The sequence below is a fragment of the Lipotes vexillifer genome, unplaced genomic scaffold, assembly GCF_000442215.2.
Source record: "Lipotes vexillifer unplaced genomic scaffold, Lipotes_vexillifer_v1.1 scaffold402, whole genome shotgun sequence".
Classification (NCBI taxonomy): Eukaryota; Metazoa; Chordata; class Mammalia; order Artiodactyla; family Lipotidae; genus Lipotes; species Lipotes vexillifer.
In genome coordinates, this window is record NW_006798409.1 from 698,155 (window position 1) to 719,860 (window position 21,706).

The window sequence follows — 21,706 nt, forward strand, 5'->3', positions numbered from 1 at the left end:
TTAAGAGCTCCCAGGAAACTAGCAGAAACAAATTCCAGCCTCAAAGAGTATCTGAAAATAGCATTTTTTTAAATGAGCAATTCAGAGTCAAAAATCACAAAATAAATAAGGAAATAAAAATATACCATGTGTGAAAGCCAGCAGAAATAATGGAAAGCAGAATCAGACACTGGAATTATCAGGCAGAAAATATCAAATATCTATATTTAATATACATAAAGAAATGAAAGAAAAGCTTGAAAACACAAGAAATAAACTAGAAAGAACAATTAAGCAAATTTGGAAAGAACCAGAAAGTCCTCCTAACAATGAAAATGTGGATTAAATAGCTAATTAGACCACATCAGAAGAAAACAATTTAGCTAACTGGGAGATTCAACCAAAGACATTATCTGGAGACGGGGGGAAAAGGATGAAAAATATGGAAGAAATATTATTATAGGAAGACAGAATGAGAAGGTCTAACACACATCTTATAGGAGAAGCTAACAGAGACAATGGGGGGAAAGCCATACTCAAACATATATGGCTAATAATCTTCTAGACTTGCTGAAGATACCAATCCTTAGACTCAGGAAGCCCAAAAATAATCCTAAACTGGATAAATAAGAAGAATTCTAGGGAATTCCCTGGCAGTCCAGTGGTTAGGACTTGGCGCTTTCACTGCCACGTGGCAAAGAAAAAAAACCCTCTAAATCTAGACACATCCTAGAGAAAGATTATAATGCAGCCCATGGAGGGAAGGGTAGAAGGGAGGGGAAAAGGAAAACATTTCCTGTGCAAAGTATGGCATTAGATTGACAACTGGCTTCTCAATAGCAATGCAGAAGTCAGAAGAAAGTAAAATAATTTCAACATGCTTACAAAAAAAATAACCCTTGACTCAGAATTCTAGACTTAGTGAAACTATTTTTCATACATGAGTGAAATAAAGACACTTGTCTGGAAAAATGTCTTTTTTAAACAAAAAAAATTTAGAGGGTTTACCACCAACAGACCCTCACTTAAAGAAACTCTTATAGGATGCATTTAGGCAGAAGGAAAATGATTCCAGGTGGATTATCTAAGATGCAAGGAGAAATAATGAGCAAAGATATTAATAAATATGTGGGTAAATCTAAATCTAAACAAACCTTGACTATAAAAACAACAAGTAGAAATGTTGTGAGGTGGTATAATGGCCAACAAATTAAAATACTAAAATAACCGAACACGTGTAAATAGGGAAAGGGTGATTAGGGTTAAAGTAAAGATACAATCTTACCTATTTTAAATTAAGTATGATTGTTAAAATAACTAAAGTAACCTCTAAGAGAACAGATAGCTTATACTAAGTAAATGGAGAAATATAATTAGGAAAAGACTTTAGTCAAAATAAAGTCAAGAAAAGATGAAAAAAGAAACTGCAAAAGTTGGAAAAATAAAAAGTACATAACAAAATAATAGAAGTAACTCCAAATATATCCAAATCTCAATGCATGGGTCAAAAAAGAAATCATATTATGACTACAAATGTTTTAGAAACAACAATGAAAATATTGCATATCAAAATACATGGAATGAGCTAAAGAAGTACTCAGAGGGCAATTTATAGCCTTAAATACCTACATTAGAAAAGAAAAAAGCTTTAAAAGTAGTGAGTCAAGCATTAAAGTTGGGGGAAAAAAGAAACCAAAGAGTATGGAAGGAAAAAATAAAGATGAGCAGAGATTTAGCAAATAGGAAAAAATTATATATAGATAGAGATGTATATAGTTAGAGATCAGTAAGAATCAATAAGACAAAAAAATTGAAAAAAAAATTGAAAGTTGCTAAGAGACTAGATTGTATAAGTTCTCATCACAAGGAAAAAACGGTAACTATATGAAGTGATAGATGTTAACGAAATTTATCGTGGTAATCATTTTGCAGTATATACATATATCAGATCATTGTGTTGCACACCTAAACATAATGTTATATGTCAGTTACATCTCAATTTTTAAAAAAGAAATAAGGGTAAATTTTTAAATAATTATTTTAATTTTTTTAAATCATCAGTTATTTCATCCAATTGTTTCATCCACATTTATTAAAAAGTCCATTCTTTCCCCATCTATCTGCCATGCCAGCACTGTCTTAACCAGTTGTGTATTGTGTGGGACTCTATTTCCGGACAATAGGTCTACCTGTCTATTTATCCTTCAATATCACACTGTCTTCATGATCAGAGCTTTATAATGAGACTTGCTTATTTTCTGCTTCTTCTTGCTATTCTTAGACCTTTCCTTTTTCATTTTAGGTAAATTATCTTGCTTGGTTCTACAAAAATTCTTTCTGAGATTTTGATTGAAAAAGTATTGGATCTATAGATCAATTTGGGAAGAATTAGGATCTTTAAGATACTACCTTTTTATAGAGATGGTCAACCCAAGGATGTGTTCTATAGCATCATTTATTTAAGTCTTCTGTAACATTTAAATTTTCTCCAGACATCTCTTGTTAGATTCTTTTGGAGGGACTTCACTTTTTTTATGCTCTTCTTAATTATGTGCATATATATATATATATATACATATATATACATATATATATTATGCTTGTCCTTTTTCCATCATAAGGAAAAGGCAAAAACTCAATAGAAAAATGTTCTAAATATATACAGAAGAGGACACACAAACACAAAGAGCTAGGCAATCTCTTTACCAACAGCCACAGTTAAAGGATGCCTCCTGTGGGGCCTCCCCTGAGCTGCCACAGGGAGCCAAAGCAGATGGTTTAGAACATTTTTTAAATGGGAGAGGGGTTGAAATAGAGTTGATGGATTATTTTGTTAAGGAGGAAAATATTTTTAAATTGTCAGCCACTGTCACCATCTTTTTTCATAAAATTGAAAAATATATATCACCAAAAAAAAAAGTGGTAAAAATGTGCAACTCGCAAAGGTTCTACTCCACTTGACCCCAGTCCTGACTCCCAGGACCTAGAGGGAAGGTCAGATCAAAACAACAACAAAAAACCTTCTTAGAGTGACTGGAAATGTGGGGGTGATCTCACCAGTGCTTCAAACATCCACAAAGCTGTCTTCCCTCTCCTGGAATCACTAGTTTCAAAGTGTGACCATCCCTCAGCTCAGCTTTAAAAAACTCTTTGTATTGTCTGTTAGAGCTAAACATACTGAGAGTGATGACCTAGGTCATGAAGGTGGAGACCTCGTGAATGGAATTAGTGTCCTTTATGAGGAGACCCCCCCCCCCATAGCTCCCTCACCCCTTCCATCACGTGAGAACAAAGCAAGAAGGCACCAGCTGTGAAACAGGTGGCCCTTATCAGAACTCAACCACACTGACACCTTGATCTTGGACTTCCCAGCCTCCAGAACTATGAGAAATAAATTTCTCTTGTTCATAAGCCACGAAGTCTGTGACATTTTGTTATAGCAGCTCAGACAGACTAAGACACACACCAGTGTCCACTCTGAAGCAATGAAAATGAATAAACTAGGAACAACACCAATCAACATGGTTGTATCTTTGAAATATGTTGGTGAAAGAAGCAACTCAAAAAATACAGATAGTATGAGTCCATTTATATAAAGCTCAAAAATAGGCAAAACAAAACAATGTATTCCTTGGATGTGTATACATGGGAGATGGGAGAAAAGGAAAGGAATGGTAAACACAAAATTCACTACCCTGGTTCCCTCTTGTGCAAAAAGAGCTGGACACGATCAGGGAGAAGCACGCAGTGTGCTTTTAAATTTCTGGAGATATCACGCTACTCAAACCAGTGGTGTGCACATGGTTGTTCATTTTTATTATCCCTCTTGAAACTACATATTTTTATCATCTATGGCATATTTCATAATAAAATTTTAATAACATAAAACAGCTTGTTCAAGACTTGTGGTTGCCGCATGGCACAGGGATATCGGCTCAGTGCTTTGTGACCGCCTGGAGGGGTGGGATAGGGAGGGTGGGAGGGAGGGAGACGCAAGAGGGAAGAGATATGGGAACATATGTATATGTATAACTGATTCACTTTGTTATAAAGCAGAAACTAACACACCATTGTAAAGCAATTATACCCCAATAAAGATGTTTAAAAAAAATTAAAAAATAAAAAATAAATTTAAAAAAAAAGACTTGTGGTTGCCAAGGGGGAGGGGGTGGGGGAGGGAAGGACTGGGAGGTTGGGATTAACAGATGCAAACGATTATATAGAGGATGGATAAACAACAAGGGCCTACTGTAGAGCACAGGGAACTAGATTCAGTATCCTGTGATAAACTATAATGGAAAAGAATATGAAAAGAATATATATGTATAACTGAGTCACTTTGCTATGTATAGCAGAAATTAACACAACATTGTAAATAAGTTATACTTCAATAAATTTTTTTTTTAAAGGCAAGGAGGGCTTCCCTGGTGGCGCAGTGGTTGAGAGTCCACCTGCCCATGCAGGGGACACGGGTTCGTGCCCCAGTCCAGGAAGATCCCACATGCCACGGAGCAGCTGGGCCCGTAAGCCATGGCCGCGGAGCCTGCGCGTCTGGAGCCTGTGCTCTGCAACGGGAGAGGCCACAATAGGGAGAGGCCCGCATACTGCAAAAAAAAAAAAAAAATAAACCTTTATATATATATATAATAAAATTGTGATCATACTGAAAAAGAAATTTTAATTAAAAAATAAAATAAAATAGCCTGTTCAGTAACATCAGTGTGTTGAGAACGCCCTCCCCCTGCCCTAATTGGGCGGGCATCCTGTCCTCCCTTGCATTCCTGAGTCCCCACAGATACTTGCCTCTCTGCTGAAAGGTCAAGGTCCCCTTTGGCTATTGCCCCCAGGCCCAGGCAGGCACCCCAGCCCTCACCTAGGCGAAAATGCACAGACTCCGACTTGGCATCAACAGACAAGTTGGCTACGTCCTGTTAGTGTTTTTCTGCCAGGCGGGTGACCCAGCCTCCACTGTGCTGGCTTCCCGGTGGTGTGCCCTTTCTGTAGGCAACAGTTGTCTGCCATGCCCTCACGATAACATCTTCATTTGTTCTGCCCAGAGCAACAGGGGTTCAGGCTGGCAGGGACACGATGGTACTCAGAACTACCTGTGACACCCAGCCCTCTCATTGCCCCGGTGCAGAGAAAGCCACTGCTTGCCTTTGAGGTTCCCTCTCCCTGCTGCTGTCATCAGGTACGGCATATAGGTGACCATTCAAGAATCCAGAGTCCAGTGATTCAACTTAAATGGTAGCATTATTCTGACAGTCCACATTTCAATCATGTGGAAAGATACATTGACCATCCAGATTTATGCCATTTTATTTTTTTAAAGCAGGTTTATCACTTTCTTTTTTTATTTAATTTTTATTTTATATTGGAGTATAGTTAATTTACAATGTTGTGTTAGTTTCAGGTGTGCAGCAAAGTGATCCAGTTATACATATACATGTATCCATTCTTTTTCAGATTATTTTCCCATATAGGTTATTACAGAATATTGAGTAGATTTATGCCATTTTAAACCTGACATATCCTTCATAACCTTTGAGTCTCCTTTCAAAATCAGAACCTACAATACAAATAGTCATTTTTACCTACTTTCTGAAAACAAAGTCCTTTGCCTCATTAATGAACTTTTGTTAAGAATATCCACAGACTGCAGAAAAGCAAATTTAGTGAAGTTGCTAGTAAGAAAAACGTCTAATACCTCTCTGAAGGCAGAACTGAAAAGAATTAAAAACAGTTAAACATAAAATAATTTGTATGCTTATCTCATTAGAGCCATACTTGTAATAGGAAAATACATCTTAAAAATAGAAGTCTTTTTTCTTACTTGGGAATTCTTTTCTTCTTCTTCCACAATTAAAATGAAAAGCATTGCTAGATCACAGCAAAACAGAATAAAAAATGCCTTTGAGGTTTTATTTTTATAGCGGAAAATAACTGCAGAACTTTTACCCTGGAAGTTAACATAGGTTGAAAGAAAATGCTTCAATATTGTTTCTACCGTAACTAGCCTTGATTGAAAAGGACAGCTAAAATAAGCAAAAGTAAGAGGTTTTAAATCCTACTTTCACCGGAAAAGTACTAGAAGAAAACATGAGATGATTCCTTTGATGATTTTAGAGTGCAGAACAATTTTCTAAACAAGACAGGAACCATTTTTTTTTAAAAGATTAACAGATCTGTCTGCACAAAAAAAATTTAAGTCCTGCATTCCAAAAGAATCACTTTAAAAAGTCAAAAGACAAATAAGAAACATGGGAAAATTTTGCAACATGGTAGTGACAGGGCTACTTTCCTTCAAAAGTAAAGACTCTTACGAACCAGTTAACGTTACCTGGAACCAAATAGAAAAATAGTAAGTCATAGAAAAAAACACAGAGAGCTTATAAACAGAGAAAAAGATGTTCAGCCTCACCCATTAAGACAGAAACCCAAGTCAAAGCAATGAGAACACATTTTTCACTTAACAGATTGGCGAAGATCCAAAATTGTGCATATAGAGTGTTGTCAAGGTCACAGGGAAACAGCCACACTCAAATTACATTTGAAAATGTAACTTGGTGCAACTATAGTCCAGGTTTAATATCTATTGAAGGGTGAGAAGCTTATATGCTGTAACTCAGCACACCTTCTAGGAATTTATCCTATACATATACTCAGACTGAATACAAAGCACTGTATGCATAAAGAGGTTTCCTGCAGCATCATTTGTAGCTGAGAAAGACTGGAAACAACCTGAATGTTCCCCATTAGAGGACTGTGCCAATAAATTATGTCACATCCAATGGAATGTTGTGCAGCCATTAAAATAAACCGTATATGGGGCTTCCCTGGTGGCGCAGTGGTTGGGAGTCTGCCTGCTGATGCAGGGGACACGGGTTCGTGCCCCGGTCTGGGAAGATCCCACATGCTGCGGAGCGGCTGGGCCTGTGAGCCCTGCATGTCCGGAGCCTGTGCTCCTCAACAGGAGAGGCCACAACAGTGAGAGGCCCACATACCGCAAAAAAAAATAAATAAATAAAATAAACCGTATATGATCCAGCAATCCCATTCCTGGGCATATATCTGGAGAAACACATGGCTTGAAAAGATACATGCACCCCAATGTTCATTGCAGCACAGTTTACAGTAGCCAAGACATGGAAGCAACCTACATGTCCACTGACAGATGAATAGATAAAGAAGGTGTGGTACATATATACAATGGAATATTACTCAGCCATTAAAAAGAATGAAATAATGCCATTTGAAAAATGACAAATACTGAGTCGATCAATCAATAAATAATAAAAATTAAAAATGATACAAACGAACTTATTTATAAACAGAAATAGACTCACAGACATAGAAAACAAACTTATGGTTACCAAAGGGGACAGGGAGGGAGAGATTTAAAAAAAAAAAAAAGAAAGAAATAGTGCCATTTGCAGCAACATGGATAGACCTGGAGATTATCATACTAAGTGAAGTCAGTCAGACAGAGAAAGACAAATATCATATGCTATCACTTATATGTGGAATCTTAAAAACTGATACAAATGAACTTATTTACAAAATAGAAACAAACTCACAGCCCTAGAGAATGAACTTATGGTTACCAGGGGGGAAGGATAGGGGAGAGGGATAGATTGGGAGTTTGGGGTTGACATGTACACACTGCTATATTTAAAACAGATAACCAGGGACTTCCCTGGTGGCTCAGTGGTTAAGAATCCACCTGCCAATGCAGGGGACAGCAGTTCAAGCCCTGGTCTGGGAAGATCCCACATGCCGCGGAGCAACTAAGCCCGTGTGCCACAACTACTGAGCCTGCACTCTAGAGCCCACGAGCCACAACTACTGAAGCCCACACGCCTAGAGCCCGTGCTCCACAACAAGAGAAGCCACCGCGATGAGAAGCCCATGCACTGCAACGAAGAGTAGCCCCTGCTCACTGCAACTAGAGAAAGCCCACGCAGCAATGAAGACCCAACGCAGCCAAAAAATTAATTTTTTAAAAAGAACAATGGATAACCAACAGGGACCTACTGTATAGCACAGGGAACTCTGCTCAATATTCTGCAGTAACCTAAATGGGAAAAGAATTTGAAAAAGAATAGATACATGTTTCTGTAGAACTGAATCACTTGGCTGTACACCTGAAACTAACACAACATTGTTAATCAACTATACTCCAATATAAAATGAAACTGTTTTTTAAAAAAGAGTATGTGCAGCTATGCAGTGATCTCTGAGATATGGTTATTAAGTGAAAAGAACAAAGTGTATAGAGTACACCCCCATTTTTAAGTGATATGCAATTGTTAATGCACATAGAAAATTCCTGGAAGGCCAAACAAGAAATTGCCGGCATTTGTTGGTCAGAGCAGGACCGGCTACATAATTTGCAGGCCCCAGTGCCAAATAAAAACAATGCTTCCCTTGTTCAAAAATCATTATGAATTTCAAGACAGCACCAGTAGAGCGTGAAACCAAGCTGAGAGCTCTCTTGAGCGGGGTCTGGTGTGACTTCCCAGATGGCAGATACATGAAGCTGGCCCACCTGAGAGGAAGGAACTAGAGGGGGATGAAATGAGAGGGAGAAGAATCTTCACTTCAGGCAACTTTGGAACCATTTTAATTTTTCCGTGTGCACATCTATCAATTTTTCAATTGTTAAACAATTTTATGAAAAATAAAAATTGCTCATCACCACTACCTCCCCCCAAAAAACTTATTCTCCCTTTCTTTAACCAAGAAGAGTTGCAGTTCTTAAAAATTCAGCTCGGGGACTTCCCTGGTGGTGCAGTGGTTAAGAATCTGCCTGCCAATGCAGGGGACACAGGTTAGAGCCCTGGTCCGGGAAGATCCCACATGCCACAAAGCAACTAAGCCCGTGCGCCACAACTACCGAGCCTGCACTCTAGAGCCCATGAGCCACAACTACTGAACCCTGCGTGCCACAACTACTGAAGCCCCCGCGCCTAGAACCCGTGCTCTGCAACAAGAGAAGCCACCGCAATGAGAAGCCCGCCCACCACAACCAAGAGTAGCCCTGGCTCACCGCAACTAGAGAAAGCCCACGTGCAGCAACAGGGACCCAACACAGCCAAAAATATAAATTAAATAAATAAATAAATAAATAAATAAACAAACATAAGGTCAAATTCAAAAAAACAAAAATTCAGGGCTTCCCTGGTGGCGCAGTGGTTGAGAGCCCACCTGCCAATGCAGGGGACACGGGATCGTGCCCCGGTCCAGAAAGATCCCACATGCCACGGAGCGGCTAGGCCCGTGAGCCATGGCCGCTGAGCGCTCCACAACGGGAGAGGCCACAACAGTGAGAGGCCCGTGTACCACAAAAAAAAAAAAAAAAATTCAGCTCAGGGTTGAGGGATGTCCAGAGGCCAGGAGGTCTGGAGTGGGTGGGTAGAGAAGTGTGGGGTGCAGGGGAGGGACTCTTCCTCACAGAGCAAGTGCTCTCTACACTCTGGGAAGCTCCAACTTCAATCCCAGGAGAGCTGGACTGGACCATATGTTCCACTAAATAACTGCTTGCCACATTAAGACTGTTTAAAGACACTCCCACATCCACAGGACTTTGAGCTAAGCCTCTGAGGAATCCTAACACAGCCATGTAAATTCACACAGCCCATACTGTCCCCTATAAAGCCATGTCCACCCAGGACCTCAGAAAGTGGACCTCATTTGGAGATAAAGATATTTACAGAGGTAGTTAGCCATGATGAGGCCGTGTTGTACTAGGATGGACCCTATTCCAATGAATATTTGTCCTTATAAGAAGGCCATGTGGGGACTTCCCTGATGATGCAGTGGTTAAGAATCCACCTGCCAGTGCAGGGGACACGGGTTCGAGCCCTGGTCCGGGAAGATTCCACACGCTGCAGAGCAACTAAGCACCTGTGCCACAACTACTGAGCCTGCACTCTAGAGCCTGTGAGCCACAACTACTGAACCCGTGTGCCACAACTACTGAAACCTGCAAACCTAGAGCCTGTGCTCTGCAAGAAGAGAAGCCACCGCAATGAGAAGCCCGTGCCCTGCCACGAAGAATAGCCCCCACTCGCTACAACTTGAGAAAACCCACGCACAGCAACAAAGACCCAACACAGCCAAAAATTAATTAATTAATTAATTAATTTTTAAAAAGAAGGCCATGTGAAGACACAAAGAGACCTGCAAAAAGACCATGTAAAGATGGAGGCAAAGATGGGCATAATATGTCAACAAGCCAAAGGATGCCAGAGATTGTTGTCAGCCACCCGAAGCTAGGAGAAAGGCAGGGAACAGATTTTCCCTCAGAGCCTCCAGAAGAAACCAACACTATTGACACCTTGATTCCAAACTTTGGCCTCCAGAACTGTGAGAGAATAAATTTCTGTTATTTTAAGACACTATAATATCTCGGGCTGCCATAACAAAATACCATAGGCTGGGTGGCTTAAATAACAGAAATGCATCCTGGATGCAGCATAGTTGGGTTCTGCTCTCTTCCTGGCTTACAGACAGTTTCCTCTGGCTTTTTGTTCACATGGTGAAGAGAAACCATTCTCTCTCTCTTCCTCTTCCTGTAAGGGCACTAATCCCATCATGGGGACCCCACCCTCAGCACCTCATCTAACCCTAATCACCTCCCAAAGGCCCCATCTCCAAACACCATCACATTGGGCATTAGGACTTCAACATATGAATTTGGGGGGGACACAAACACACAGTCCATAAGAACCACCAGGTTTGTGGTGTTTTGTTACATCAGCCCTAGGAAACTAATGCAAACCCCCAACAACGAAACAATTCATGATTCAAATAAAAGGCCCGAAAGCTTTTCTGTAAATGGGCAGATCATAAATATTTCTGGCTTTGTGGGTCATATGGTCTCTGTTGCAACTGCTCAACTCTGCCATCATGCAAAATTAGCTATAGGCATTAGGTAAGTGAATTAGTGCAGATGTGTCCAATAAAACTTTACCAAAACAGGCAGCTGCAGGCCTTGGCCCTCTGGCTATAGTTTGATGACACCTGCTTTAGGTGAGAAACGTAACAGTAAAGAGAAGCTAAGCTAAAGGACAAACAGTTTTGTGCAGCAAGAAGAGAAGAGGTGAATGAAGATTCCTACACTGGGCTCCAGCCTTCAGAAGTAGTCAGCTCTGGGACTTCCCCGGTGGCACAGTGCTTAAGAATCCACCTGCCAATGCAGGGGACACATGTTTGAGCCCTGGTCTGGGAAGATCCCACATGCCACGGAACAACTAAGCCCGTGCACCACAACTACTGAGCCTGCCCTCTAGAGCCCACGAGCCACAACTACTGAAGCCTGTGCACCTAGAGCCCGTGCTCTGCAACAAGAGAAGCCACCGCAATGAGAAGCCCACACACCACAACAAAGAGTAGCCCCCGCTCACCACAACTAGAGAAAGCCCGCGCGCAGCAACAAAGACCCGAATACAGCCAAAAATTAATTAATTTATTTATTTATTAAAAGAAGTAGAGTCTGCTCTGGGCAATTGATTCCCTCTGGCTTCCAGAACCCTGATTGCTGCGTCTGAAAAACGGCCTAGAAGACTTAGAGGACCCCTAAGGTAACTTCAGTTCTCATGCTCCAAAGCCCTTTCAGTTTTTAAATGTTTCCTTTCAACAATTTGATTTACTAAGCAGAATCTATAAACTCTGAGGAAAAAGTGATTTTATGGTAAAATGGACTACTAAATGTATAAAATAAAATTGTTATTATAATGAAATGTCCAGAACAGATTTTGTTTTTTGTGTTTGGGTGGTTTATGAACAACAGCTATTTATTTCTCACAGTTCTGGAAGTCCAAGATCAAGGCACCAGCAGATTCAGTGTCTGGTGAGCCCCCTTCTTGGTTCATAAATGGCCATCTTCTTGCTGTGTCCTCACAAGGAGGAAGGGTGTCCAGACCAGTTTTTAAACTGTTTAGATACACTTACACAAAACTCTACTTTTGCAAATTATTCTTTACAAAATTGAAAACATACCCAGTGTCCCTGTGGGAGCATGTATGTGTACCCTGCAAGGTTGACCAGAATTTCTTTCCAACTAAATGTGTATTTTGCTTAACAAGTGACCTCAATTCTTCCAAACAAAATAAGGAACCTAAAAGAATCCCAAGAACTTCTGAATCATTATTTTATTGTTTCCATCATTTTGTAAGTCTTAACTATTGATCCATCACCATGGATCTACCATCCAGGTACTGAATGGTAGAAATAGATCATGACCTGAAAAATGTCAAAAAATTCAAATGCTGCCTCGAAATTGATCTGCTTTAAATGACTTCTGATAAACAGACATGCAGAAGACTTTACCAAAAAACCAAACCTCACCCCACAGTACTGCTCTTCGTTGAATATCTGTGGGGGCAGAGGAATCCCATTTTGAGGTTTCTTCTCTCCAGGAACGTTCTCTCTCATCCACCTCCGATTGTCTTCGTCTCCAGCAATATCGAACTCCTTAAAATCGATTTTATTAGCTTCCAAAAAGCCCACTACTTCTTGTTGTTTCTTCCTAATCTGGTCAAGAGTAGAGAGATTACTATTAGACAATTTGTAAAAAAACATTTTATTTATATTTACATAAATTAAGCCCTTCCTTCAACTATACCATACAACACAAATAATATTGCTAAATATTTAAACAAGGAAATCCATAAAATCATAGCTCTTCATTCCATAGGATCAACAGGGTCATCATTTAAATTCTGAAATCTTAATCTCATCAATGTTTAAATCATTGATGTATAATTGATGTCATAAAAATAGCAATGCTCTCATCATAGCTTTTATTTGAAGCCTTCAAAATACTTTTAATTCTCTTCTAAGCTTTAATGCCAAAAAATAAGTAAGAATTGTTTACAAAGAAAAAGATGATAGAGAGAAGGAAAAAAAGACAATTTACTATGAAACTCAAATACCAAGTATACCCACATTAAAAGGCACTTTATTCACAGTTATGAAAATAGGAATGAGTCACATTGAACAAAAGCAGTTTTAGAAATAATACAGGAAACTGAAAAGCCCACATGGAAATTATTAGAAGAGAAAGAGAGAAAAAAAGCTAGAAAAGCTGGTGGATATTTCTCCCAGAATATTGAAGAGAAATACAGTAAAATAACCCTGTTCTCCTTTCGCACTCACACCCAGCTCTTCACCTGAGATCAGAGTGCCAGCCACACCTAAGAGAGAACATCCTAGGGCCCTTTTCTCTACCCTTGGTTCACGTACAAGGACTGTATCTACCAAATGCCATTTCTTTGTGAATGTGGCCATCTTGAAGGCTTAGAACTTAGAACCCAGAAACAATTACAGTTTTCTCTCTTCAAAGAATTCACTCCAAGAAATGAATGATGCCCTCTTTTATTATTTTTATAAATTTATCTTTTTATTTATTTATTTTTGGCTGCGTTGGGTCTTCATTGCTGTGCACGGGCTTTCTCTAGTTGCAGTGAAGGGGGCTACTCTTCATTGTGGTGCACGGGCTTCTCATTGCAGTGGCTTCTCTTGTTGCAGAGCACGGGCTCTAGGCACATGGGCTCAGTAGTTGTGGCTTGCAGGCTCTTGAGGGCAGGCTCAGTAGTTGTAGCGCACGGGCTTAGTTGCTCCACAGCATGTGAGATCTTCCCGGACCAGGGCTCAAACCCGTGTCCCCTGCATTGGCAGGCGGATTCTTAACCACTCAGGCAGATTTACTTTTAATTAAATATTCAGAAGGCAACATCCTTTATTCTGTCCAAACCCCTGTCTTCCTTCCCCCTCAAATACCCTCCCGGGAGCCTCAGCCTGGCTGAGGTCCACTCCCTCACCAGCGTTATTTCCATCTCTATTAATCATGCCCCAGGACTTAACTGAATCACTGTGCTGTACACTTGTAACTAACACAACATTGATAATTAACTATACTTCCATTTAAAAAAAGAACTTTAAAGGAAAATCATGCCTCAGGACCTGAGGAGGGATGGAAAAGGATTTCATTTTGTTCCACAGTTTCTACACAGATGAACATTTCCCAAAGTCTTGACTTATATTTCTTCTGCTGGAAAGTCAAAGAAAGATGGAGAAAACAGGAGAGGAAGATCTGTTTATTATGTAAAAATAGAACTACCATACGACCCAGCAATCCCACTACTGGGCATATACCCTGAGAAAACCATAATTCAAAAAGAGTCATGTACCACAATGTTCATTGCAGCACTATTTACAATAGCCAGGACATGGAAGCAACCTAAGTGTCCATCGACAGATGAATGGATAAAGAAGATGTGGCACATATATACAATGGAATATTACTCAGCCATAAAAAGAAATGAAATTGAGTTATTTGTAGTGAGGTGAATGGACCTAGAGTCTGTCATACAGAGTGAAGTAAGTCAGAAAGAGAAAAACAAATACCAGATGCTAAGACATATATATGGAATCTAAAAAAAAAAAGAAGAAGAAGAAAATGGTCATGAAGAACCTAGGGGCAAGACGGGAATAAAGACGCAGACCTACTAGAGAATGGACTTGAGGACACGGGGAGGGGGAAGGGTAAGCTGGGATGAAGTGAGAGTGGCATGGACATATACACTACCAAAGTTTGTGGTCCAACAAATTTTTAATTTATATGCATCAGTTAATTCAATTGCTAAATGTTTTCCTATAATATCTTTTTAGAATTAGAAATATAATTTTAGAATTAGAAATATAATTGCTCAGAGAAAACTGGGATGCTTTGATAAACAGAATATATTCCAGAATTTCTATGCTACCAGTCTCTACAAAAGAAGTTTTCCACTCTTTGACCATTTCATTGAAAGTAACAGTTACAGTGAATAAGTATTCTTAAATTTCAGGACTCCAGACACTTTTACTCCATACATTTTGCCTTATAAGATTGGGATTTGTGAAATTATTCCTCCTCTGCATTATTACGTTTGCTTACCAAACGTAAGATAGATAGCTAGTGGGAAGCAGCCTCATAGCACAGGGAGATCAGCTCGGTGCTTTGTGACTACCTAGAGGGGTGAGATAGGGAGGGTGGGAGGGAGACGCCAGAGGGAAGAGATATGGGGACATATGTATACGTACAGCTGATTCACTTTATTATACAGCAGAAACTAACACAACATTGTAGAGCAATTATACTCCAATAAAGATGTAAAAAAAAAAAAAGAATCTGTTTATGATGATTCCTCTCAAGAAAAGCAATTACGTCTACAGGAAATTGACTGACTGTTGGCTGCACGGTATTGTGCTACATTTTATTTCTCAGCACTGCCCCCAAATAAAGAAAAGAAAAATAAAATCTGCCCCTCCGGACTGCCCAAACACCAGCAACTTAAACTCAGTCAAGAGCATGGCTCTCCTGGCTGTTTGGAGCTCTTGGCTTCTGCCTGGATCTGGAGAAGTGTCTTAGGATGAGCCCAGAGGAGGGAGAGGGGGAGCAGGGAGTGCATGAGCTCACCTGGCTGGCACGTGACCTTTGCCCGCACTCTGGTGCCCACATGAGCAGGGCGCACCCCCCGGACCCCCCCACCGGTGGTCCTTGCTCAAGGGTCCCTACTAGACATTGCTCCCACCACAAAGTACAGCCTTTCTCCGTGTGGCCTCCTGAGCTGACCCTAGGGACACAGCATCAGTCCCCAAAGGTCACCCCCGCTTTATGGTTTCAAGGGTAGGGGTGTGCACAGCACCCCAGTAGCCCTCACCACAGATACACTCCCCCCTGCACCTCTCACCCCCTCTCCCTTCTCAGGGCGCCATGGCCACTGCTGGTCCCACAGGCTGCACTGTCCTTCTGGGCAGCCCCTCTGGAGGATCCAGGGTCCTTGGGGGGTGTGTCACTTGGAGGCTTTGGGACCTCAGTGGAGGCTGAGAGAGTTCTGTTTTCTTATCCTGTTACATTGGGAATTCCCTGGCAAACCAGTGCTCAGGACCCCGTGCTTTCACTTCCTATCCTGTTACATTGACTCACAAGCATGTGCCATTCTCCTAGAGAACAGAGTTGTGGTGGCCCAGGGGGAGGGAGATGGGGGAGGGGTGGACTGGGAGTTTGGGATTAGCAGACGCAAACTGTTACTTAGAGAATGGATCAACAAAAAAGTCCTCCTGTAGAGCACAGGGAATTATATTCAATATCCTGTGATAAACCATAATGGAAAAGAATCTGAAAACTGAATCACTTCGCTGTGCAGCAGAAATTAACACAACACTGTAAATCAACTATACCTCAATAAAATAATTTAAAAAAAAAAACATCATTCTCTGTCCTGAAGTCACCAGCCACTGTTGGTGACTGTGCTGCATCAGAGTGATCTCTGGGTCTCTCGCTTGGCATGTTCCGTTTATTGTCTTGTACAGTGAGGAACCTTTCCAAACAAGCTCACCGTATTGTAGTAAATAGCATGCTGCATTTGAGTGAGAGGTGACCTGCATTTCCATCCTGGCTGGGAAGGTTGCTATCTGAGCACAAGTTCTGCCCGTCCATTGCCTCATCTGCAAAATGCATAGAATGTCGCCTTCATCCTGGGTGCTGGTGAGAATTAAGAAAGCATGGAAAAGCATTTTGGACCACAAGTCGAGAAGCTGTGCAGTCAGGCACCCTGGCATGACTCGTCCTGATTGCCATGCCAGGCAAGAATTCTGATCACCATTTTTTTTGTTGTTGTTGTTGCGGTACGCAGGCCTCTCACTGTTGTGGCCTCTCCGGTTGCGGAGCACAGGCTCCGGACGCGCAGGCTCAGCAGCCGTGGCTCACGGGCCCAGCCGCTCCGCGGCACGTGGGATCCTCCCGGACCGGGGCAGGAATCCGCGTCCCCTGCATCGGCAGGCGGACCCCCAACCACTGCGCCACCAGGGAAGCCCCTGGTCACCATTTTAAGATAACAAAGCTGAGGTGCCAGTGAATTAAAGGGTTTTCCAAGGTTCACATCCAGATCCATCTAATTCAAGAGCCATGTTTTTCCCTCTATATTTACACTCGGTCAAGACTGGAAAAAGGACTGCGAAATCCGGGGGCCACCATTAGGGTCTGTCCTTAAAGATGGTGGTCCAGGGGCTGTGCATCTTGAAAACAGGGAGGACCGTCCTCTCTCCCTTTGTCCCCCAACCCCTGCGGCGACGGCCTTCAGGAGGAGGGGAGGGTCATCCACAAAGATACAACAACTTTCTCCTCTACTCCCAGGGTCTCTTCACCCAAATCTGTGTGTAAAGTGGTAAAAAAACATGGAACCACGCTTTGGCATCAGCTGTTAAAATAGAGATGTGATACACAGCTGCATGCCTAAACCTCATCAAGAGATTACAATTGGTTTTTTCCTTTTTCATTTATTTCATTCATCCAACAGAAGTCATAATGCCCTCTTTGACGAGGTCACAGGCAAGGACCTGTTTTTAAAGTATACAGACTGAAGAAGTAAGTAGCAAAGACCAACTGCCACACACACAGCATAAGTACTGGCAGCTGCTCTGGGGTCATCCTGCAAAGAAGCTTCTGGGTGAGATTCCCCAGCCAGGAAAAATCATTAGCACTGACACCGTGGGAAAAATCAGTTCTCATTCTTTAGGATAAGACAGAAATTCTTCCATTTATGTGGCTTGAGACAATTCTTCTGAAACATTGTCACAGATGCACATCTTCTAATATTAACTAATAAATATAACTACAAAAATCTTGATTAATATTAACTAACATTAACTAATAACCAAGAGTTATAATAATTATAATACTAACTAACCATAGCTGATAACTATAACATTAACTAATAATGATAGGACTTCCCTGGTGGCGCAGTGGTTAAGAGCCTGCCTGTCAATGCAGGGGACACAGGTTCGAGCCCTGGTCCAGGAAGATCCCACATGTGGCGGAGCAACTAGGCCCGTGCACCACAACTACTGAGCCTGTGCTCTAGAGCCCGTGAGCCACAACTACTGAAGCCCGTGCACCTAGAGCCGGTGCCCTGCAAAAACAGAAGCCACCGCAATGAGAAGCCCGTGCACCGCAACGAAGAGTCGGCCCCGCTCGCCGCAACTAGAGAAAAGCCCGTGCGCAGCAACAAAGACCCAACGCAGCCATAAATAAATAAATAAATAAATAAAAACTAATAATGATAATATTTATTAAGCACTTGACACCCTGCTGGGCACCCTTTGCTTATTTCCTAAGTCCTCATGACAACACTATGAGATGAGTACTATTCTTACCCTCATTTTACAGATAAGGAAATTGAGGCTTAGCAAGGTGCAATAACTTTCCCAAGGTCACATGGTCCCAAGTGGCAGCAAAACATTTGCCTCCAGCAGCAGAATGAACTTGGATTTTCTAAGATCCTGGAATAAACAGTACCCCTCCAGATCCCCCCAGGCTAACTAAATCATGCGCCCGAACTTGAAGAATGTAGGACATCAGATAATCCTAAGAAATCCATCAGCTTGTTCACTGTCTCTGGAAGGATGCATGGGGCCACTCAGACCTGATCTATGGAACATGTACAAGATTGGCAGGTTAGTGGTAAACGTTTCCAGCAATGAGTGTGTCAACAGCATGTCTGAAGCCCACGAAAGCCATTTTCTACAAAAAAAAAAATTTTTTTAATCTAAACAATCCAAAAATGTGCTTTTTGTAGATCAACTAAAAGTTTCTGAGGTCATCAACAGCCACAAAAGATTCTGCAGTTTTGCATTTGGAATTGTTCCTCATCGTTTTCTGTTAAAAGATGTTCGAGAGATCACTAAACAGTTGCCCACCACTTGTGCTCAGAAGGAACGACCAGGCTCTTTTCTCGTGTTTTCCTCTCGTCCTCTCTGGAAACCGCGTGAACTTTCAGGGCTGGAGGGGGCAAGGCGGGGGCAACGGGGGTGGCATTCAGGAGCTGCCATTAGGACAGTTCCCTGGGCCAACCATTTGTCTAGGGTATCATCCCTGGCTGAGGGACCACTGAAACCCAAGCTGCAACCCGAGAAGTTCCAGGAATCAGATATAAAAGGAAACAGCCCCTTTGCTGGTCTTCAACTCTCAGGATTAATAAAACTCTTTTTCTCTCCACAGCCTCCTAGATGCTAAAATGCTGGTCGAAATGTCGGTCCCAGATAGACACTGCAGGTTCAAGCCTAAAATCAAAGCCTGAATCATTTCCAAGGATAAACGAGTCCCTCCCTTACTCCTATTTCTTAAGGCACAGAATGAAAGCTGGACTTAGAGAGATCGACGCGTGGTTCCCAGCCTGGTCCCAAAGAAATCAGACAAAGCAATGCTTTGGAGGTCAGCTTTTAGTACCTGTTTTTGGTCTGTTTGGATTCCTAGAGAATTTAAATCTTTAGCCTTAGAGATGTTTGTTCTTGTCACTGTGACATTATTATCCTCAAATAATAGCATTACACACGCTAACTTTACACTTTCATTAGGATTACATTGCATACACAAGTTATTACACCCAGAAGTCATTTTAGTAATCTGGCTCATCATACGCTCCAAATATTGTTACACAAAGTGTCATTTATTTGCAATTTTAAATTAGTCTGTCTTGCAGAAGGATTGGCAGAAACATTCCACCAAAAAAAAAGCCTCCCATTCTATCATATATGAGACACAACACGACACAAATCACATGTTAAAAGTTCTAGTATCGGGGACTTCTCTGGTGGCGCAGTGGTTAGGAGTCTGCCTGCCAGTGCAGGGGACACGGGTTCGAGGCCTGGTCCGGGAAGATCCCACATGCCGTGGAGCAGCTAAACCCGTGCGCCACAACTACTGAGCCTGCGCTCTGGAGCCTGTGCGCCACAACTACTGAGCCCATGTGCTGCAGCTACTGAAGCCCGTGCACCTAGAGCCCGTGCTCCTCAACAAGAGAAGCCACCGCAATGAGAAGCCCACACACCGCAGCGAAGAGTAGCCCCCGCTCGCCGCAACTAGACCCACGTGCAGCAACGAAGACCCAACGTGGCCATAAATAAAAAAAATTAAAAAAATAAAAGTTCTGGTATCAAACACACCCCCTTCCTTAAATCCCCTTCCACACGCAGCTGTCCCAGATCACACACACTTATTCAACACCATTCAAACCAAGGCAGAAAGCAAAGGGCTCACAGGCTTACTTACACACGCGCCAAAAAGACATGTAAAGCCAGCACTGGGCCATACCCCTTCCTTCTACTTCCAAGTCTGAGTTATTCAGAAAATAGGACAGGAAGAAAGCCCCCAAATTCCATCAGACACCTACCGCTATGGACCCAGATGATGTGGCAACAAACACTTTGATAACCATTTTGAGAGTTGCAAAGAGGACTCCCCCCAACACACCCCTGCGAGGGAACGCGGAGTCAGACAAATCCTGACAGTGACACAGACAAGTGCCAGGTGGGGACTGGCGAGGGGCCCGAGGCTGTCTGAGCTCACGCCTCTCAGCTCAACTGAAGCCCTGCCTCTCCCACGAGCGGCCCAGGCACCTCGGGCTCTCCCCGCCATTGGCCAGGGAATATTTGGGGATCTGTCAGGAAAGCAGTTTATTGGTTGATATAAGCAGCCGCTGGACCCTTTCCCTAATCACTTTGAAAGCCCGACAACAGTCCCTAAAAGGCAAGGCTGCGCTCCGCACCAATCAGAGACCTGCGGGGAGATGCCTCGGGCAGCGGGAGGTGGAGCCCGGGTAGCGGAGGAGCAGAGAAGGGGAGGGAGGCGCTCCCCGGAGCTGGAAAAGCCCAAACACCAGCTCGGGGCCGGAGGGGGATTTGTTTACAGGGTTTTTGGCAGGCACACAGCACGGGTCAGAACAGCCACAGAAGCCTTTACCTAAATAAAGAGCGGCTTCCTTACTTTAAAATTTTCTGGCAAATTAAAAAAAACTCAATGCCCTTCAACTGGAGTCAGCTTTAATTAATTTCCACTTTAATTCTGTGATGCATATGTCATGCTTTATTATATTTTGCTTCAGATAAATTTCACTGAGCAAGAAAAATCAAGGGAGCACAGTGGGTGAAAATTTACTCAAGAAATTAAGTTTGTCATTAATACAAATGATAGGCCATCTGGATCAGCAATAACGGTCTGTAACTAAAGAGTGTTTTTAAAGGGTGCATGATTTTTATTCTTACACCGCTCAGCAGTGGCACCTAATGTACAAAGCGTGTATTTTAATCAGAGAAGGGGGCATGCTAATTATGCAATACTTAATAATTGTCATTATCACTTATGAATGCTCACCTTTTACCACATTCAAGTCTACCCTGAGGAATACCTGGGAACTTAAAGAAACCTTCAAACACAATTCCTATGAATAGAGTTAAAAAGTAAAAATAATGATTGTTTTGCATTGAAAAAAAAATTCAATGAACTGTCATACAATAGGTTCCTTTAGGAGTGGCCTGTTCCCAGTTTTCCCCCTTTACCACCTGTTTCTCCTAAAGAACAGAGGCTGACAAGCTGAGGACCGTGTCAGGTTTCACTGACATCCCCAACCCGGCAGGGAGGGCTGGCTTACAAGCAAATTGCTTCCACTGTTTTAGAGACGTTGGGGGAAAGAAATGAATGATCTGTCTGTAACAGGCTCTCTCACTGTCTTATCTGTATAGATAATTTGAATTGTGTTAAATGTTAGAGGCATTAAAAATCTACTAAGAAGCCCAAATGGTAGCCACCCCACTCTCCTGGTGGGTTTCAAAGTCAAGATCAAAGGCGTTAGGGGCAAAGGCGGGAGGGTATATTTAGTCTTCTTAAGATGGCTGAGTCTCT

The 21,706-nt window shown here is 42.0% G+C and overlaps 1 protein-coding gene across 1 annotated transcript in view; it reads right to left on the reverse strand.

The window, feature by feature from the left end:
* Positions 1 to 20,423, reverse strand: part of SH3BGR (SH3 domain binding glutamate rich protein) — a 58,841-nt gene extending 38,418 nt beyond the window's left edge. The window contains exons 1-2 of the mRNA XM_007470472.1: positions 20,199 to 20,423; positions 12,331 to 12,516 (exon numbers count right to left, since the gene is read on the reverse strand). Of these exons, the coding sequence (XP_007470534.1) occupies positions 12,331 to 12,516; positions 20,199 to 20,243 (231 nt within the window). The 5' untranslated portion in view covers positions 20,244 to 20,423. The remainder of the gene's footprint in view (positions 1 to 12,330; positions 12,517 to 20,198) is intronic.
* Between the last annotated feature and the right edge of the window lie 1,283 nt (positions 20,424 to 21,706).